Raw genomic sequence first — 21537 nt, forward strand, 5'->3', positions numbered from 1 at the left:
TATTAGTAAACGTACTATATTATGTACCTTTCCATAAGTATAAGTATCTGTTTACTCATTAGTGGCATCTGGGTCCAATTCTAATAAATTTCCCAGCTATTGACCTTTTGGGTCTATATAAGAATTTATGCCCATGGACACTCACTTATTTTAATATTAGAATGTTTTGCTTTTAAAATATAATAGCATTTTATGATTACAAAACAAAAGTTAGATTTTATTTATGGTTAGTATTTTACATATTGTCTTGTCCTTGTTGGCCACATATAGAACTTTTTGACTGTTTCAAAGTGGGGGGTCATAATCTGGAATCTTTTATAGATCTACACTTGTTTATAGATCTACATTTTGTGTGCAGGGAGTGCCCGTCATAAATAGTATTTTTTGATTTCCTTCTTAGTATTTAGGATGTCTAGATTGGCTGCTTTTCAACATCCTTACCCAGATGCAAGTGCTAATCAGCCTGTCCTCAAGCTGGAGGCCCAAAAGACCTCAACTGGGGCCTAATGGATGGAGCCCACCCTCACTCTCCATCTATAACCCCTGGATCCCCTTTCCACTTTTTACCAAAAGCCCTTATCAAGCCATTTAAATACAGTCAAACATTTTCCTGGGGTTAAAAACATGTAGGTCAGAATCCTGGGAAAAAAATACTCACCAAAAATGCTATTCCAGTGTTTTTATCACACATCCCTCTCCCCTGTTTTGACCTAGGGGGCGGAACACTTGTAGCTCCTAAACAGAAGATCCAAAACAACAAATTTGTGTTGGTTAGTTGTGTACCGGGCCTATGTTCAACCATAAACTTAAAATCTTGCTGTCGAAATAGACAGAATCCGAACCGCTCATCTGTAGTTGTAAGTCCGCCTGCTTGCAGCTGTATCTTTTATACTCGCCGAACTTCTGGTGTAAATACCAGCTCATAGCGATAACAGACACAGCATAGATTTATGTGTGCCAGTAGCTATCACAGCTGCATAGAACTAAGATATTCTACATAAACACATTGGGCCTGATTCATGCATTCTGAGAGCAACCTGTGTTTAGTATTAAATGCACGTATTTAGGCTTTGCGTACTCCCAAATTCATCACTGATCTCCAGATACGCTTGCTGTTGAAATTGGGGACAAGTCTGCTGTGCTCTACTACAAATCATGCTGCAGGATACGTCCAATACCTATGTGGATTATAAATTTGCAAAGGAACGCACATGGAATAAAAATCATTGAAATTATGTCACCTGTTAATTATAGATGCACTAATGATAAAACAGATTAAAAAAACGTTTTGTTTTTTTTATTTATTTTTTATTTTTCCTTGAAATACATTTATTAGGATGTTGTTAATGTCTACTGAGCATAAAATAAATGTTTAGAGTTGACTGCAAGCACATGTTATAGCATGCATACGAGACTGTCCATACTACTGCTCAGGACTTAGACTAATCCTTTAGCTGGAGCAAGAGATTACAGAAGTAAAACAGAGATGCTCACTCCTCGATTCAGACATGGCTGCGTGTGCTTGAGCTCCTACTGTAAATTGACTACGGCAAAACGCTCTGTTCTCTCCCCTGTAGTAAGCGTCCTTTGCGTTTGAAGTCGCAGCGAACAGGGCTGTGTTCATGGATGAATCTCCTAGTTCTGGGCATGCGCAGAGTGAAATTGTGTAAGATACTTGCCCTGATGAATCAGGCCCATTGTATGTACTGTACACATTGAAGTTATCTTTATTTATGAGAATAATGTAAAAATATATATATAAAAAAGTCATATTTGAAAATAATTACTTTTTAAAGTTATTATACTATTGACAGTTGTTATTTTTTATTTAATTTATGATAAAATAAAAGTTTTATGCATTTTGATGTGAACTTTTATTGTACATATGTATGTGCGTATACTGCAGATTGTTATGTGTGTCTACGTACAGCAAGTGCTGTTTACACAGAGAGTATTTACACCCATATTTATATCGCAACCAGTGACGCAACTACCAATGGTGCGGTAGGGCCCAATGGAGATAATGGGGCCAGCTGCACGGCAGATGCAGAGAGTTGGGGGCCCTGGTTCCCTCCTCCCTGCACCGGGGCCCAATGGAGATAATGGGGCCAGCTGCACGGCAGATGCAGAGAGTTTGGAGCCCTGGTTCCCTCCTCCCTGCACCGGGGCCCAATGGAGATAATGGGGCCAGCTGCATGACAGATGCAGAGGGTCGGTGGCCTTCGTTCCCTCCTTCCTGCATCAGGGCCCACAGCTTGCTAGTTCCACTTCTAATCACAACATATAAAAATTGCGCTCATTGGCATAAAGTCCATTTCTGGGCATACGCAGTGAAGAATCATGCAAGATATGCTGCACAAAGGATGTACATCTGAACATCAATCAGGCCCTAAATTGTCAAAAGTCTGGTCAAGAAGCACATTGTTTCCTGTTAGACAATTACTGAACGTACAGGTCAAAAACTTTGTCAGATCTGATTAGATTTTCATTTCATGAGAAGTAACCAAATTGTCTGACGCAATCGTCACTCATGTGACCAGTTAAGGTGACAATGAAATCTAAATACAGATATTCAGATATTGTACTGCTGTTATTCTGCCTAATATAGACACACACACCATTTACAAAGACACCTGGATATATACACGTAGGACTGTGTTATGAGGGTTACGTTTACTTTGACCGGTCACAAACCTGATTCATGAATAAAAGCCCTAACCTGCATTTTTGTTACAGGTTTCCTGGCACCAGATGGGGTGACACTAAAAAGGAGCATGCATAACCTGGTACACATATATCTGGGTGGCACCATGTCCCATGTCCCTATCTCCAGCAATGATCCCATCTTCATCTTACACCACAGTTTCATTGACAAGTGAGTATAAGAGTGAAAATAACATTCACCAAGATGTATGTATAAAATAGAACAGATTTTCAATCCCAATAGCTTCATTCTAAGCTTATTATAGAAACCTAAATCTCCTGTATGTATCAATTAAACATTGAGGTAAAACATCATTATCAATGGGATAGAGACCCTGGACAGATTAAAAAAAATCACATGTGGATTTGGCATAGAGAAGACATATTTACAAGATTAATTATACAACAAGATAACATTAATCACTCAACAATACATGGTTAGTGTCAAAATGTATCAAAACTAACATGACCATATTTCATTAATGAAATTATATCACATAACAAGTTGGATGTATCATACACAGGTGTCTAAATATATAATGAAATAAGTAAGCCAAAGCACATACGTATGAATAGATGCTCTATTAATGCATTCACCAAGACGGATGCTGTATTATTTCATTCACCGTGATGAATGCTCTATTGATACATTCACCAGGACAGATGTTGTATTCATGGATTCACTATTGTTGTATTCACCAGGACGGATGCATTCACCATCATCATTAATATTTATTTATATAGGGCCAGCAAATTCCGTAACGCTTTACATTTGGGAACAAATATTAATAAAACAATACTGGGTAATACATGCAGACAGAGAGGTAAGAGAATCCTGCTTGCAAGCTTACAATCTATGGGACAATGGGAGTTTGAAACACAAGGGCATGTGCTACATCAAATTGCACAATGGACCAGCTAGAATGCAAAGGTAAAAGTACTGAGTGGGCTGTGTGTGGCAGTGTTGGTCAGAGGGTTCTTGTCTTGTGTTAGCTGTGTAGAGGGTGGTAATAGGGGAGATTAAGATGGTGGTTGAGGAAAATTATAAGCTTTCCTGAAGAGGTGGGTTTTCAGAGAACGCTTGAAGGTTTGAAGACTAGAGAGAAGTCTTACTGTGCGAGGGTGGGAATTCCACGAAGTGGGTGCAGCCCAAAAAAAGGTCTGTAACTGGGAATGGGAGGATGTGATGAGAGTGGAAGAGAGATGCAGATCTTGTGCAGAACGGAGGTGTCGAGTTGGGAGATATTTTGAGACAAGTGAAGAGATGTATGTCGGTGCAATTTTGTTGACGGCCTTGTATGTTAGTAGAAGAATTTTTTATTGGATTCGTTGATGTACAGGCAACCAATCTAGAGACTGACAGAGTGACTCAGTAGAGGAAGAACGGATTGCAAGGAAAATCAATCTAGCCGCTGCGTGCAAAATAGATTATAGAGGTTCAAGTGTGACTATGGGAAGACCAGTAAGGAGGGAATTGCAGTACTCAATGTGGGAGATGAAGAGTACATGAATTAAGGTTTTTGCAGTGTCTAGTGTGAGATATGGTGCGTATTCTGGAAATGTTCTATAGATGTATGTAACATGATTTAGATATAAAGTTGATGTGGGGAATAAATGATAGTTGTGAGTCAAGGATTACACCTAGGCAGCGAGCTTGCGGGTGGGATTTATGGTCATGTTATCAACAGAAATAGAAATGTCAGGCAGGAAGCTTCTGTTTTTGGGTGGGAATATTATTAATTCAGTTTTTGAAAGATTTAGTTTGAGTTGGCGAGAAGACATCCAAGATGAAATGGCAGAAAGACAGTCAGTAACGCGAGACAACACAGATGGTGAAAGATCAGGAGAGGATAGATAGATTTGTGTATCATCCACATAGAAATGCTACTAAAATTCAAAGGAGCTTATTAGTTTTCCAAGAGAAGTGGTGTAGATAGAGAATAGCAGAGGACCTAGGACTGAGCCTTGTGGTCTCCAACTGATAAAGGAAGCGGAGCAGAGATGGATCCAGAGAAATTAACATTGAAAGAGCGATTAGATAGGTAGGATGAGAACCAGGATAGGACAGTGCCTTCAAGATCTAGGGATTGTAGCATTGGTATGAGGAGAGAGTGGTCAACAGTGTAAAATGCAGGAGAAAGATGCAGGAGAATTAGAAGTAATGGCTTTTACTTTTTATTGTGATCAAATCATTGACAACCTTGGTCAGCGCAGTCTCTGTGGAGTGTTGAGAGCGAAAGCCTGATTGAAGAGAATTCAGTACGTTGTTTGCTGTAAGAAAGTGTGTGAAGCGAGTGTAAGCAAATCTCTCTAGAAGCTTGGAGGGGCATGGGAGCTGAGAGATGGGGTGGTAATTTGAGAGAAAGTTTGGGTCAGAATTTTGTTTTTTTTAAAATGGGAGAAATCACTACATACTTGAATAGTGATGGAAAAATACCAGTAGAAAGAGATAGATTACAGATTTTAGTTAGAGGGGGAATGAGCACAGGAGACAGGGACCTACTAATTTGTGAGGGAATGGGATCAAGAGGACAGAAGGTAGAGTAGGAAGATGAGAAGAGAGTAGAAACGTCCTCTTCATTTGTGGGATCAAATGAAGAGAGAGTGTCAGAGGGTGCTACAAAATAATTGAGCTGATTCCATTTCAAGTCTGATTTTATCTATTTTGTCCTTCAAATAAAAAGCAAGATCCTGGGCACTGATGGTAGTCGGAGTATATATGGGGTGGGAGGATTGAGAAGAGATTTAAATGTGTTAAAAAGACGTTTGGGGCTAGATTTACTAAGCTGCGGGTTTGAAAAAATGGGGATGTTGCCTATAGCAACCAATCAGATTCTAGCTTTCATTTTGTAGAAGGTACTAAATAAATGAAAGCTAGAATCTGATTGGTTGCTATAGGCAACATCCCCACTTTTTCAAACCCGCAGCTTAGTAAATCTAGCCCTTGGGGTTAGAAGCCTGATCATAGATGAGAGATTGGAAGTATGTTTGTTTTGCAGTGTCCAGAGAATTTCTATAGGAGTGGTAGATACAAGTATATGTGATGAAATCATTAGAGGTACAAGATTTACGCCAGTGACGTTCTGCTTTGTGAGAAAGTTTTTGTAGAGATCGTGTTACTTTAGTTTGTCACTTTTGGAAAAGAAGTCTTCGCGGAGTATGTAGTGTCGCTGGAGCCACATGATCAAGGGCAGTTGCTAGGGTTTGGTGAAAATGGGTACTGCCCGATCAGGGGAGGAGAATGTAGAAATTGGGGAGAGAAGGTGTTGGAGAGAGGTGGAAAACTGTTGAAGATCAATAGAGTTGATATTCCTGCGGTTGTGGAGGCTTATAAGAGTTTGACACTAGGGAGAGTAAAGAACTGGGAGTGAGTGAGTGGCTAATAAGGTGATGATCCGAGAGGGGGAAAGGAGTGTTAAGAAAATCAGAAACTGAGCATAGTCTTGAGAAAACAAGATCAAGACAAAAGCCATCCTTTTGAGTAGCAGATTCAATCCACTGGGAGAGGTCAAGTGAGGATCATCATCATCATCATCATCATCATCATCATTTATTTATATAGCGCCAACATATTCCGTAGCACTTTACAATTGGGGACAAACATAATAAACTAATAAACAAACTGGGTAAAACAGACAAAGAGGTGCCCTTGCCCTGCTTGCAAGCTTACAATCTATGGGACAATGGGAGATTGACACATGAGGTTAAGTCTACATTTTTGCATTTTGGCCCAGCAAGACTGCAAAGGTAAAAGTGACTCATAAGCTAAAGGAACCCGTCACACAACAAAGTTGGTCAGGGGGTAGTTGTCTTGTGTGAAATTGTGTAACAGGCTAAAGGTAGCAAGGTTAAGAGGGTGGCTGAGGAATATTATAAGCTTGTCTGAAGAGGTAGGTTTTCAGAGAACGCTTGAAAGTTTGTAGACCAGAGGAGAGTCTTACTGTACGAGGGAGAGAATTCCATAGAGTGGGTGTAGCCTGAAAAAGTCCTGTAACCGGGAATGGGAGGATGTAATGAGGGTGGATGAGAGACGCAGATCTTGTGTAGAACGGAGTTGCCGAGTTGGGAGATATTTTGAGACAAGAGAGGAGATGTATGTTGGTGCAGCTTTGTTGATGGCCTTGTAGGTTAGTAAAAGTATTTTATATTGGATTCGGTACAAAACAGGCAGCCAGTGTAGAGACATACAGAGTGATTCAACAGAGGAAGAACGATTTGCAAGGAAAATCAGTCTTGCTGCAGCGTGCAAAATAGATTGTAGAGGTTTGAGTCTGTTTTTGGGAAGACCAGTAAGGAGGGAATTGCAATAGTCAATGCAGGAGATGATGAGTACATGAATTAAGGTTTTTGCAGTGTCTTGCGTGAGATATGTGCGAATTCTGGAAATGTTCTTTAGATGTATGTAGCAGGATTTAGATATAGAGTCAATGTGGGGAACAAAGGATAGGTGTGAGTCAAGGATTACACCTAGGCAGCGAGCTTGTGGGGTGAGATTTATGGTCATGTTATCAACAGAGATAGAAATGTCAGGTATGCTCTTGTTGGTGGGTGGGAATATTATTTACTCTGTTTTAGAAAGATTAAGTTTGAGTTTGCGAGAGGACATCCAAGATAAAATGGCAGAAAGACAGTCAGTTACACGGGACAACACAGATGTCGAGAGATCAGGAGAGGATAGATAGATAGGGGTATCATCCGCATAGAGATGATACTGAAAGCCAAAGGAACTTATTAGATTTCCAAGAGAAGCGGTATAGATAGAGAACAGCAGAGGACCTAGCACTGAGCCTTGTGGTACTCCAACTGATAGGGGAAGCGGAGCAGAGGTGGCTCCAGAGAAATTAACAGTGAAAGAGCGATTAGAAAGGTAGGATGAGAACCAGATTTGAACAGTGTCTTGAAGACCTAGGGATTGCAGCGTTTGTAGGAGAAGAGAGTGGTCAACGGTGTCAAATGCAGCCGAGAGATCCAGGAGAATTAGGAGAAAGTAATGGCGTTCAGTTTTAGCAGTGATCAGATCATTGACAACCTTGGTCAATGCAGTCTCTGTGGAGTGTTGAGAACGAAAGCCAGACTGAAGAGGATCCAACAGGTTGTTTGCGTAAAGAAAGTGTGTGAGGCGAGTGTAGGCAAGTCTCTCTAGAAGCTTGGAGGGGCACGGCAGCTGAGAGATGGGACGGTAATTTGATAGAGAGTTTGGGTCGGAATCTTGTTTTTTTAGAATAGGAGTAATCACTGCATGCTTGTATAGTGATGGAAAGATGCCAGTAGAGAGCGAGAGATTACAGATTTGAGTTTGAGGTGAAATGAGCACAGAAGACAGGGATTTACCAATTTGCGAGGGAATAGGATCAAGAGGACAGGAGGTAGAGTAGGAAGGTAAGAAGAGCGTAGAAATTTCCTCTTCATTTGTGGGGTCAAATGAAGAGAGGGTGTCAGAGGGTAGTGAGAAGGAATTGAGCTGGATTGCTTGTCAAGGAAGAGGATACCATTTCTAGTCTGATCTTGTCAATCTTGTCCTTGAAGTAGGACGCAAGATTCTGGGCACTGATAGTAGATGGAGGGTTCGGGGTGGGAGGATTGAGAAGATATTTAAATGTCTTGAAAAGACGTTTGGGGTTAGACGTCTGAGCATAGATAAGAGATTGGAAGTATGTTTGTTTTGCAGTGTCCAGAGCATTTCGATAGGAGTAGTAGACAGAAGTATATGTGAAGAAGTCATTAGAGGTGTGAGATTTATGCCAGTGACGTTCTGCTTTACGGGACAGTTTTTGAAGATTTCGTGTTGCTTTAGTGTGCCACGGTTGACATCGAAGTCGACGTGTAGTTTGTAGTGTTGCGGGCCAAGGGCCGTTGCTAAGGTTTGGTGAAAAATGGGGTACTGCCATCTCAGGGGATGAGAATGTAGAGATAGGGGATAGAAGGTGTTAGAGAGAGGTGGAAAATTGTTGAAGATTAATAGAATTCAGATTTCTGTGGGTATGAGGAGGCTTGGTAGAGTTAGACAGTAGAGAGGTTAGAGCAGTGGGGGTGAGTGAGTAGCTGATAAGGTGATGATCCGAGAGGGGGAAGGGTGTGTTAAGAAAATTAGAAACTGAGCATAGTCTAGTGAAAACAAGATCAAGGCAGTGGCCATCCTTATGAGTAGATGATTCAATCCACTGGGAGAGGTCAAGTGAGGAGGTTAGAGAGAGTAGTTTGGTAGCAGCATTGGAAGATGGGTTATCAATGGGGATGTTGAAATCACCCATGATGATGGTAGGGATGTCTGACGATAAGAAGTGAGGGAGCCATGCAGAGAAATCCTCAATAAATTGTTGGTGTGCTCCAGGGGGACGATAGATCACTGCAACACGTAGAGAGAGTGGAATAAAAATGCGAATAGCATGTACTTCAAAAGATCTGACTGTGAGTGATGGGACATTTGGTAGAACTGTAAACGTGGTAGAACTGTAAACGTGCACTGTGGGGAGAGAAGTAGTCCAACCCCACCTCCTTGTCTGCCTTCAGGTCTGGAGATGTGGGTGAGATGGAGGCCACCATGGGAAAGTGCTGCAGGTGAGGCAGTGTCTGATTGCATGAGCCATGTTTCTGTTATTGCCAGAAGGTTGAGGTTTTTTGAGAGGAAGAGATCATGAATGGAGGTAAGTTTGTTACAAACAGAACGTGCATTCCAAAGGGCACATTTAAAGGACTTTGGAAGAGAGAGGAGACAGGTGATGTGTTTGAGGTTTGCTATAGAGCGGTAGTGCTCTGATATATGTGTGTGGGAGAAGTGAGGGGGACCTGGATTAGGTGATATATCACCAGCTAATAGAAGCAGGGAGGAAGAAAGGTAGGAAAGATGATTGTAAGATGTGAGTCCTTTAGTTTCTGGCGGCAGGGTGAGGCTGTTAAAGTTATTACATTTAAATAGAAAGAGAGTACATGAGTGTTAACAAGAGGTGAGTGAAGTAATGAAGGGGCAATGTGGACAGAGGTGTGTGTTGCAGGTTGGATGAGGGATGATATAGTCCTAAAGATAATGCCATGAAAAGAGAAAAGAAAAATATTTTGGCAAGCATTGGGATTTATGAGTAAAATAGCAAAAAATGAGGGAATTAAAAGAATTACCTAATTGCAATGTCCTGTGTAATCAGAGAAGTAGTTCAGAGTGAGGCTGCAGTATATGTAGTTTTTTCATGGATGTCTGGATAGTATAGAGTAACGATGTGGGGGAGTGGGTGGAAGTGTTGAATGGAGAGTAATAAAGAGCAGGTGATTGAGTAGCTGAGTTCTTGCGGAGTCATGAGAGAGGAGAGTGGTTCAAAGTCAGTATCATATCTTCCTACTTGTGATGGCAGAAAAAGCCTTGGGCCTGATTCATTAAGGATCTTAAATGAAGAGGTATCTTATTTCAATCTCCTGGACAAAACCATGTTACACTGCAAGGGGTGCAAACTAGTTTTCTATTTTGCATATAGGTTAAATACTGACTGTTTTTTCATGTAGCACACAAATACTTGATAGCTTATTTTTACACTGAAATTTAAAGTTGATATTTGTGTGCTACATGAAAAAACAGTCAGTATTTAACTTATGTGCAAAACAGAAAAATAGTTTGCACCCCTTGCAGTGTAACATGGTTTTGTCCAGGAGACTAAAATAAGATACCTCTTCATTTAAGATCCTTAATGAATCAGGCCCCTTGAGTAAAATTGAAAGTACGATGATGAGATAGGGGACTGAAATAGCTGTAGAATGGGTAGGGAGTGGTTGAGCAAGTAGTACAGCAGGCTGATTAAACCGAGGGGATTTTGCAGGGAAAATAAACTGACAGATAAAACAAGCTTTCATGAGCTCAGTAGAAAATAATATCAGAGGCCAAAACAGTCTTCTTGTGGTGTGAAGTTTGTAGCCAGGGAAATATGGAAACATCAGGAGTAGAATATGGAGTTTCAGGTGAATACTGACTGTTATCCTTGTGTAGCTGTGGTAATAGGCAGAATGTTCTAACTCCAAATTATGCTATTTAAATTTTTTATACTTGTAACTATACACTTAGAACTATACACACTAACTATGCAGCCATTCTACAATGAATATATATGGTTAACAAACATATATGATTAGTGTTCTTCAATCAAGCCCTCAACAAACACTAGCAATAAAAGGTTTAAACGAACAGTAAAAGGACAGCTTACCATTAGAAATAAAAATGCACTTTCTTAATTCAGTTCTAACACCGATGCAATAAGGTTAAAGTAATTACCATTAGAAATACGGATGCTCTAATGTTGCATTCACCAGGATGGATGCTCTGTGGATGCTTTTACCAGAATGGTTGCTTTATTGATTCATTCACCAGGATGAGTGATCTATTGATGCATTCATGAGAACGGATTTTCTATTGATGCATTCACCAAGATGGATGCTCTATCCAGGGCCGGTGCTAGGGTCCATGGCGCCCTAGGCAAAATCGGCGCCCTCTCCCCCCCCCCCCCCCCCCCCCCCGCAAAAATCGGCGCCCTCCTCCCTCCTCCCTCCTCCCCCCTCACCCAGTCTTTTCTTACCTTGTCTCACCACCGCCGCCTCTCTGCTCCGTCTCCTCCCCTCCACTCACTGACACTAGTGAGTGGAGGGGAGGAGACGGAGCAGAGAGGCGGCGGTGGTGAGCAATAGCCTCTTCCCCCCCTCCCCATGCATCTGAATGCTGAGCGGCGGCCGTGACAGGTATGGTCAGCGGTCGCCGCACAGTTTTAAAATTAATTTCCAGTTCTGTGGCGCCCTCCAGGCGCCCTCCAGAGCCCGGCGCCCTAGGCAAGTGCCTAACCTTGCCTAATGGGAGCGCCGGGCCTGGCTCTATCGATGCATTCACCAGGATGGTTGCTATTAGAGATGCTCACTGACCCCCGTGTTTTGGTTTTGGTTTTGATTTTGGATCTGGATTACCGTCGTGTTTTGGTTATGCCAAACCAGGTTTGCGTGTTTTGGTTTTGGTTTTGTTTGGTTTTGTTTTGCAAATTGTTAAAAAAATTACTTTTTTTGGCCTAAAATAACATAATTTAGGTATTATTTTGTACCTACATTATTATTATTAACCTCACTAACACTAATTTCCAATCATTTCCATTCAATTTTCACCACCTCCTAGGTCACAATATCATTTTCATATACTTTCAAAGAAAAATTGCTGCAATTTTTGCCAGTGATAAGAAAAAGGCCATTGTCATGCCTGGGCATAAGACCAAAAATCCACGTCTTAAGTGTGGAATTATTTTTACACAAATTCTGACAACAGTTGTCTAGCCATTTGTAGCGTTTTTAAAGCCACACTCAGTAGGGGTAGGGACCTTAACCATGTGGGATCCTCATCCATGTTACCTCATTTTTCAGCGACTTCTTGGAAAGCTGTTGGGAAAATCAGAAACTTAGGTTAAAAAAAATAACAACAAGCAGTCCAGCATCATCTGCCTCCCTTCTCTCATCTACATCCCAGGACCTGCAATCTACCCCCCCAACACCTTCATCATCAATATTCCCAGAACCAATAATTTACAGTTAAACAATCCTTTGCAAGAGGAAGCAAGTATGAAATCTGTCACCCAGTCGCAAAGCGGATCACAGACGCCATAAGGACTATGCTAGTATTAGACCAGCGTCCAATGTCCATTATTAATGCAGCTAGTTATAGACAGTTACTTGAGGTCTTCTGTCCCTGTTACCAAGTTCCATCACGACACCATTTTACTAGAAAAGCTATTCCTCACGTCTACCAGAAGGTTCATAAAAATGTACTTATTAGGCTACAAAATGCCATTCTACCCACTGTACACTTAACCCCAGATATGTGAACAAATGGAACTGGGTAAAGTAAAGATTATATGACTGTGACAGCCCACTGGGTTGATGATTTCGCCTTCAGTAGCAGGAATAGCAGCAGCATGTGCCCAAGTACATCACATTTTTCAGAAGTAGGCTACTCTGTGTATCAGCAGCTTCACTAAGAGGCATACAGCTGACAATCTGTTCCAACAACTAAGGGATGTCATTGAAAGATGGCTAATCCTGCTTGGACTCTCCTGAGGATATGTCATTTCTGATTACGACCCCAATATTGTTCAAGCATTACAGCGGTGTTGAATTCCATCACATTTCCTGTTTTACACACACAATCAACTTGGTGTTACAGTACTTTTAAAAAATGACATGCAGGAGATGCTGTTTGTGTCCAGAAACATTTAGGGTCAATTTCTGGTTTCTGCAACAACATGTAGGAGAATGCAGCAGCTGCAAGAAGACTAGCATTTGAGGGGAATGTACATTTTGACAAGGAGCTACAGAGATTTAATGTGTGAAATAAAACAAAGTAAATGTGCTAACTATATTTTAATTGTAGATTAAATACATAATTTGCTTCGCAAAGATCCAAGAGCTATCAACATCTTGTTTGGATGTCTTTTCCTTCAGTTTCTCTGGCAACTGCTTGTTGTACAAAAAATTGCTTTCACAAGACACCCAGTGGTAATGCAGATGATTCCACACAACATTTGGATATTTGCTCTGCTGTAAAAGAATTGCCCAAAAATCGTGACAACTGCAGATTTAGACCAAGATTGTCAGCCCTATTATTTCTATTTCAGCAATTACAATTAGCCATGGAGCAATGGAGCTCTTCTCTTTGGGTGTTACCTATATAACACAGTAGAATTTGCCTGCAAATTCTACAGACAAGCCTGCTTGTCTTCCTCTTCATCAATGACTCTTAGCAATTGAGCACGTGTCTTTGGGTGTATATTACACCCAAACCTTATTAGTGCAAATTATGAAAAATACAGTTTAATCCCTGCTAGGCCCTCCATCATCCTTTGCATGTTAATAATAGGATTGGTTGAAATTATGGGGAAGGTCACACATTTTTATGTCAAATCCTTCAAACCAGCCAAGATGTCAAACTGTTGTGGTCTGCCACCTGCGTCATCCCGGCTTGTGTTTGGAAAGTGCAAATTGGTGCCAGAACCACACGTGCCAGAACTGCTGCCACTGGTGCCACCCTGCTGCCACTGGTGCAGGACATACAAAATCAACCGCATCCTTATCAGCGCCCTCGTCGGCTACCCAAATCTCCCCCTCATCCTCTTCTAATTCCAAAGTGTCATCCTCACTTGGTGTATCACCGGCTACACTCGGCCTGTTCAGGCACACATCAGCAGAACTGCTGAAAGGGCCCTTCTTTATGGGTACATTATCAGAATGCTCACAATTAGACATACCACTGGTGGATGGACTCTCCACAGGGATTGGTGTCATTTCTGATTCTGAGCATACATTAATGCCTTACTGTTTTCTTGCAGCTCGGCTTTGACGCGTAACAGTAGTTGTGCACCACTTTTAGACTCCAAATTACTTGGTCTTGCTTGGTCACGAGTGACTGTACAAGAAGAAGGCTCAGTAACATTTTTTGATCTGCCACTAATAGAGAAAGGTGAAGGCCTCATTCTGTCTTTGCCACCGCGTGTGTTGTTGGCAATTTTTATTTTTTTTATCAGCAGTTAACTTTTCCTCAGTTACACTTCTTTTACGCTTCAACACAGTAATTTTTTTTTGGGTGTGTGTTTTTTCCCCTGATTAAAAAAGACTATTTACTTTTACATCGCCTTTACCAGATGACGTACTGGGAACACTACCATCAGGACTGGTGCCAGAACCTGCTTGCTGATTCTGCTCATATATAGACTGCTTTGAATCCATTTTAATGATCCCAAACCACTTGTAGTACAAAAAATTGTATAGATACTGCTGATAAATATCACTTTTGACAGCAAGAAAAATTATTGTTTCACACTGGGGAATATGGGACACCCCAAAGCACTTGTAGTGCAAAATATTGTATTAGATGGATACTGCTGACAAATATGACTTTTTGTGACAGCCAGAAAAATTAGTGTAAAACACTGGGGAATATGGGACACCCCAAAGCACTTGTAGTGCCAAAAATTTTAAAAAAAGCCTCTATCCTCCTCTCTTCCTGCTCTAACGATTGCTAATAGAATTAGTATTAATAATTGAATTGTATATAAGAGAATTGAAACAATAATGTGTAAAATTATTGCTCTGTCTCTGCGCTAATATAGCCTGTGACCTAACCCTGCTCTCTCCATCTGTCAAATGGCAATGGATTGCTGTGTATGCGGTATTTATGCTTTTCAAATCTCGCGAGAACCGAGCTCAGAAATACGAATACGACACGATGAAGTTTTGCCTCGATTTTGATACCGAACGGGCGGGAGAGTACCGAGCCTGCTCTGCTCAGTACTCGGATAGGCGAAATTCGGATGGATTCAGATCTCGGGGAAGCGAGCCCGCCCATCTCTAGTTGCTATATTGATCCATTTACAAGGATGGATGCTGTATTAATGCATTCACCAAGATGGATGCCCTATTGATGCATTCACCAGAATGGTTGCTCTATTGATTCATTCACATGGACGGATGCTCTAGTGATGCAATCACCTGGACTCAAGTGAATGAACTTCTGAATGATCTTTTACATAGTTTTTCATTTTCATATTTCTATTGATCAATGAATAAAAAATGCATGATCTCTCTGCCAGGCGTGGGCTGGGATACTGCAGGCAGGGGGGCACACAGGCGGCCGCATCTCATTACACGGGATGCGGCCGCGTCATTGATGACATCAATGTGCCTGTGCACTGACGCGGCCGCATCTGATGTCATCAGATGCGGCCGCAGAAAAAAGTCCGGAGAAATTGCATCGGGGGGCGGCCAGCCGGCCTACCTCCCGGCCCTAAAAGCGGTAAATCTGAGCGGCCCGGGGGGCCGATGCCCCTCTGCCCCCCGGCCCAGCCTGCCCCTGCTCTCTGCTATCAAGTACATACTACACATGAATATCAGATTGAACAGAGCTGTAATTCTCTAGTATAACACACCTTAAACTCAGAGTGAAGAGATGGGGTTCTTTATATCACTGCACTGACACCAGGTATAAATCTAATGAGATTTATTTAGTTGTTGAAAGTGCACTTAACAGTCAAGAGCATCAACAGATCACAACAGCGTAAAATACAATAACCAGGCAGGTCACAGAGTCCGGTAAATGGCAGGATATTGTCCTAAAGTAGATGGATGGTAAAAGCCAGGACAAGATTTTGGTTGATAAGCACAGTCCCTAGGAAAAAACATTGACTTCCTAATGTGGGACTCACGGTACAATAGTTTTGTTAAGCAGGACCAACATGCACAACTGAACAGTTCATGGGTTCCAGTTGTTTAGGACACTCACCAGAAAGTGGCCTGGCCCACCACATTCAAAGCACTTCTACTTAAACACCTTTGTGACCAGCCCTTTGTCAATAGCAGCTTTACCATTGGGCCCTGTAGCAAGGATTGTCAAACCTGGCTTTTGGCATTGGAATTGGCACAAATGCAGGTGCTTTGGTCATTTACTGTAAAGCACAAAACCTCTCTACCCCTGTGAAAAGCTCTTCATAAGTCTGTGGGTCCGATTGCAGCCCAAACTTCAGGAGGCCATTTTGCCCTTTTTGCACCTCTCTCAAAGGACACCCAATACGCTTCTACGTCATGAGCCTGTGACATTTTCTACAGAGCCAGATTAGGTGGCACGTTTCTGTCCCATCTTACCTGGGCTAATTCTTCCCATAAGAGTCTGGTGTTTTCCCCCTGTGCCTCCACAACTTGTTGCACCTGAGCTTGCTGATCTTGCTGTGCAGCAGCCACATTCACGGGGGCTCTCAAAACTTCCTCTATGTTAATGTTTACATGGGTTGGGTATCGGAAACTTGCTTCATTAAGCATCTGCACTCCTGACGACACTTGTGGCAGGGGCACACTTCTGGTGATGCATACATGAACAACTGGCAGTCTAACACTGGCTAGACACAGTCCTTCTGTCTAGACACCAGCCACTATCTGGCATTGGTCGCTTTGAACAATGAAAAAGACAGGTTTTTATACTTTACACTCCTCCCACAATCCTAGCTTGATTGGCAGCTAGGCCCAACATCCCTCCTCAGGAATAACATATAATCATCATCATCATTTTAATTTATTTATAAAGCACCAGCAAATTCCGCAAATATATTATTATACATGAATTGAATCTTTTTTGAACTATAGAATGTAGAGAAATTGAAACTCAAACTGTTTCATTTTAGACTGATGAACTCTGAGATTAATCATCATCATCATAATTCCGCAGCACTGTACAGAGAACTCACTCACATCAGTCCCTGCCCCATTGGAGCTTACAGTCTAAATTCCCTAATATATACACACAGACACAGAATAAGAATAGGGTCAATTTGATAGCAGCCAAATTAATCAGAGCGCCCAGACGAAACCCACACAAACACGGGGAGAACATACAAACTCCACCGGAATGGTCGGGAATCGCTAACCACTGAGCCACCATTGGCAATTTGAGAATAAAAAGTGATGAAAATATGTTTTAATAAAAATGTTCCTTCCCAAGTGTGAAATAATGTTTTATATGTGTACTCCTTTTACACAAAAAATATGGGCACAATTGGAAAAAGTTTAATGTTTTATATTGATAAATATAATGACATTTCATTTACATTAAGCAAAAAAGTTAAATTGTAAAACAGTTTTTTAGGCACTAATTCTGAATGCTGCCTCTGTCATGCACTGTAGTGGTTCAAGAAAGTTGAAAATATTGAAATCTACATATTGTAACCAAAGATGATGATTATAAAGTTATAGCTTAAAGACTAGAGTTGGATAAGAGCAAAAGAGCACTCCGGTCCACTAATATACAATTTTTCTTATGGATAAAAACAATAAAGTTTTTTCTTTAATGTATTTCACATATGTATTGGTGAAATATTAAAAAACATATAAAGTAACAGAAGTGTAGCAGAAAGAAATAGAGTGCCAAATAAAATAATCAGACTCTTTGGTGGGGATCAAACTATGTCTCAATAGGAGTCACTGTAATAATTCCACAATAGTCAATCTTTATTAGTTTCTCGCAATATTAGACACTGATCTTCTATCAACATCTTATGTCAAACCAGATCTGCAGTATCAAGCAACCATCCATAGTTTTAGGCTATCAAAAAAATATTGATTTTTTACTATGTATTCAAAGGAGTTTGCTTTACATAATACGCAAAGAGGGAAAAAAAATCCCTATTTTATGTTGGCCAGAAACTTTTTAGGGCTGCCATATAAATTGTGTTCAAATATCCTCTTCATGTATTCTCTTTACATACACCATTATCTATGCCATAGACTCATATCTAGGCAGAGTGATATCGCTGAAGATGCTATCTATACTTTCTCCTATAAGTTGATGGTGATATAGTCCTATGGATGGTCTATCTAATGTAAAATATATGTTGCCACAGGCGCTTATATGATAGTATTATGCAGATATAATAACCGGCAAACGCAGCATACAGCCGTTGTCGGGTTTGTGACGTCACCGGAATCGTTTATAAAGCTTAGCAGGAAACAATGGAACATATGATGACAGAACATAAGATGAAATGCTTATGTCATATATGCCTGTCTATAGGTTTGTTGGTACAAATAATATATTTAATGTGACACAATGAGTTGAAGAGATTGATATTAAACTACAATTAATGTTATTTCATATTTTTCACAGGATCTTTGACACATGGTTAACAAGATATAATGGATCTCCGGACACATACCCTGAAAATAATGAGCTGGGTCATGGTCCAAATAATTGTTCTACTCCATATTTGCCATGTTACAAGAACAAAAACCTATTTCTCAAGTCCACAGATTTTGGCTATCGATATTCGACATTCCACAGTAAACCGCCCATGGGGAGGAGAAGATATCAGTGAAACATAGCGTTGGATTTCGTTTACACTTGGTAGAGAAACATCAAGAGCCCTAACCTGTGATCGAAGAGAATTCAGCTATATATCTTATATATATATAGTTACATATAGCTGGAATAAGTTTGATAATAAAATAAAGGTTCACGTCAACCTATACATTTTACAAGGTTTTTTAATCCAGATGGTAAATCTAACAAAAAAAACAGGTCCAATACTAATGTGTTTGTCAATACAGTGTTGATCACGTTTACATCATTTTATGATAAAACCTATTCAAAGAGCAATGTAAAGATGTAGAAATCCATTCAATAACTGCCCGTGTTCCAGTGCAATATCAGAGAAAAATGTGCCCTAAATAATTTCCAATTTTTTATGTACTTACAATTACACCATTATAAAATGTCCTTTACACAGGGCAAACTAACATTACCTAACCAGGCAACTTGGAAAATCGAATTCATTTTTCTTAAAGCAACAGGTATAAAATAAGATTTATATATTAAGACTTGCTCTACCCTGATAACTCTATGATTCCTGGGTCAGAGACTCACTGGAGCTGAGCTCCCCAGAAGTATTATATAAATATTATGATAAGATAATGAAGTGGTTACATTCAACTAGATTGAAAGAGATTCTTCTCAAGTTGGGAGATTCAATTCCCCTCACTGTTCTTTAGAACAACGCGGGCACACATCATTACCCTTAGTATGGTAATATTAATGTAACAGTAATGATGAGTGCCCCATTTTGTTCTAAAGAACAACGCAGAAGTTAAATCTGCCCAAAAATGTTAAATAGAGTCTATATTTCCCAATCCCAAAGAAAGCATTATATGGAAGGAGAATCAAGATTATGTCCACAATGTAAGAATACACCTGCCTCCTTTCTCCACAACTTTTGGACATTTAGGAAAACAGTCAAATTTTGGATTGAGATTTTATTCTTTATTAAATCTTTGCTCTTACCCTATCTCCTTTCTCCTCTGCAATTATGACAGTTGGGCTCAACTCCTTCCTGCAAGGAGTATTATAGATATAAAATCAAACTTTTAATTGTTATCATCACAACAGCAAAAAGAGGAATTCTCCTTAAATGGACTCTATTCACTCCCCCATTTTAAAATGATGTCAAAATCGAACTTATGGAAACTCTATATTTTGACTGAAGAGCGACCCTCCCAGATATTGAGAGAGGACTGCAACTATGTAATTCCTGATCTCAATGAGCTGGTATGATCAACCAATATATGTCCAATCTGGATCATCACAGCGGACTAGTATTGAAGGGAATATATTGTCTAACATTGCATTAGTTGATCATATCAGTTCATTGAGCTCATAAATTAAATAGTTGCAGTCATTTTCAGATACTGATGCTATATGTGCATTGTAATAATTTTACAGTTGTATATGTATGGTGTTATTAATGTATTATATACTATACGTGTTCTAAATGAATGTACATTTTTTATTTATCTTATAAGGAGTTGCTACACTATTTAATTAGACAAGTGTTGGTGCTTATTCTTTATGTTTCTATATTTTCATATGTGAGGTCTGCACAAACCTAGGAGGACAGCAGCTTATTCTCTGTTAAGAAGTCACACAATATCTAATCATTATACATAAGCGCTCAAGGGAATTATTCTACTTTTTATTTGCTGGTCTAGCTGACTCTCAACCAGTGTTCCAGCATCTAAATAGGTCGGTGATACAGCTACAGAAAATCTAGAGACAATTAATGATCATCCATTTCATAAAGATACAGAAAATCAAATCAATAAAGACTTATGCAATTTGAAAAAAAGATTATAAATAAATATATAAAAGAGAAAAAATACAGGAGGAACCAAGGGATTACTCTAAAGATGAAATTTGTTTATATCAAAGAGCACAACAAAATGATCGATATTATCAACAACCAATGAACTTCCAAAAAGATAGGGATTCTACTTACAGGCTAAGAACCCAATGAGTTAATAAACCATCCATTCAACCTTATCCCTATTATTCTATACAAAGAATTCACTCTAAAGAATGTTAAGTTCTGTGATGTACTAATCTGATTTGTACAAGTCTTCTTTGGAAAAATTACAATTTTATGTGAAAAAACCCAAAATATTAAATATAAAACTCAAAACCTTAAATTAGTGGAATAAAAAGCACTAAAAGACCCTTGTGAAGAAAGATTCATAATAATAACAATGGCAGACAAGGATGGTGGAGTGGTCATTCAAAATTTGGATGACTGTCTTCTAGATGCAAAACGACCATTAACATATATAGGTTTCTAAAACTATATCTTTAGACCCTACTGCTTAATATGAAAGAGATCTTGCTGATCTGACACTACACAAGATAAAGGGATTATCATCAAAGAAGTTTATCATTATCATCTCCCAAATATCCTTAAATCCCTCACTCACTCCCCTGGAATCCCATAATTTCCGGTTTTGGTCTCTCACTTCAAATCTCTCTCTTTGTTTGAGTCTTTTCTTCAACATTCAGCTACTTCTCCCTCTCACATTAGAGACACTACACAATCTCATACAACACATTCACTGGGATGCAGATTGTTTGTTTTTCACGTGTGATGCTCAGTCACTTTACATCAATATTCCTTATGAAAAAGGGATAGAGCCAGTCAAATATTATTTAGATCAACACAATAGCACTTCTATAGATCACCGGAATTTTCTTTTGTCATCTATAGTGTTTATATTAACACATAATAATTTTATTGTAAATTGTATTTAGAAACAAATGGTGCAGCGATGGGGACCAGGTTTGCCCCAAGCATTGCCAGTCTCTGTATGGGTCACATGCACCAGGACCTTATATGGGTTGGTGAGTTCGGAGTGAACCTGGTGCTCTCTGCGAGATATATAGATGACCTTTTTTTTATAAGGCGGGGTGACTCAAATTCTACCGGTCACATATCTTAATCAAAATACTTATCAGTTTACCTTTACATGATC

The 21537-nt window shown here is 39.9% G+C and overlaps 1 protein-coding gene across 1 annotated transcript in view; it reads left to right on the top strand.

Moving 5' to 3' along the window:
• LOC142157927 (tyrosinase-like) overlaps positions 1 to 19986 on the top strand; it is a 44203-nt gene extending 24217 nt beyond the window's left edge. Inside the window, exons 3-4 of the mRNA XM_075211436.1 lie at positions 2737 to 2875; positions 18356 to 19986. Of these exons, the coding sequence (XP_075067537.1) occupies positions 2737 to 2875; positions 18356 to 18563 (347 nt within the window). The 3' untranslated portion in view covers positions 18564 to 19986. The remainder of the gene's footprint in view (positions 1 to 2736; positions 2876 to 18355) is intronic.
• Positions 19987 to 21537: the final 1551 nt, after the last annotated feature.

This window comes from Mixophyes fleayi, chromosome 5 (genome assembly GCF_038048845.1).
Source record: "Mixophyes fleayi isolate aMixFle1 chromosome 5, aMixFle1.hap1, whole genome shotgun sequence".
NCBI lineage: Eukaryota > Metazoa > Chordata > Amphibia > Anura > Limnodynastidae > Mixophyes > Mixophyes fleayi.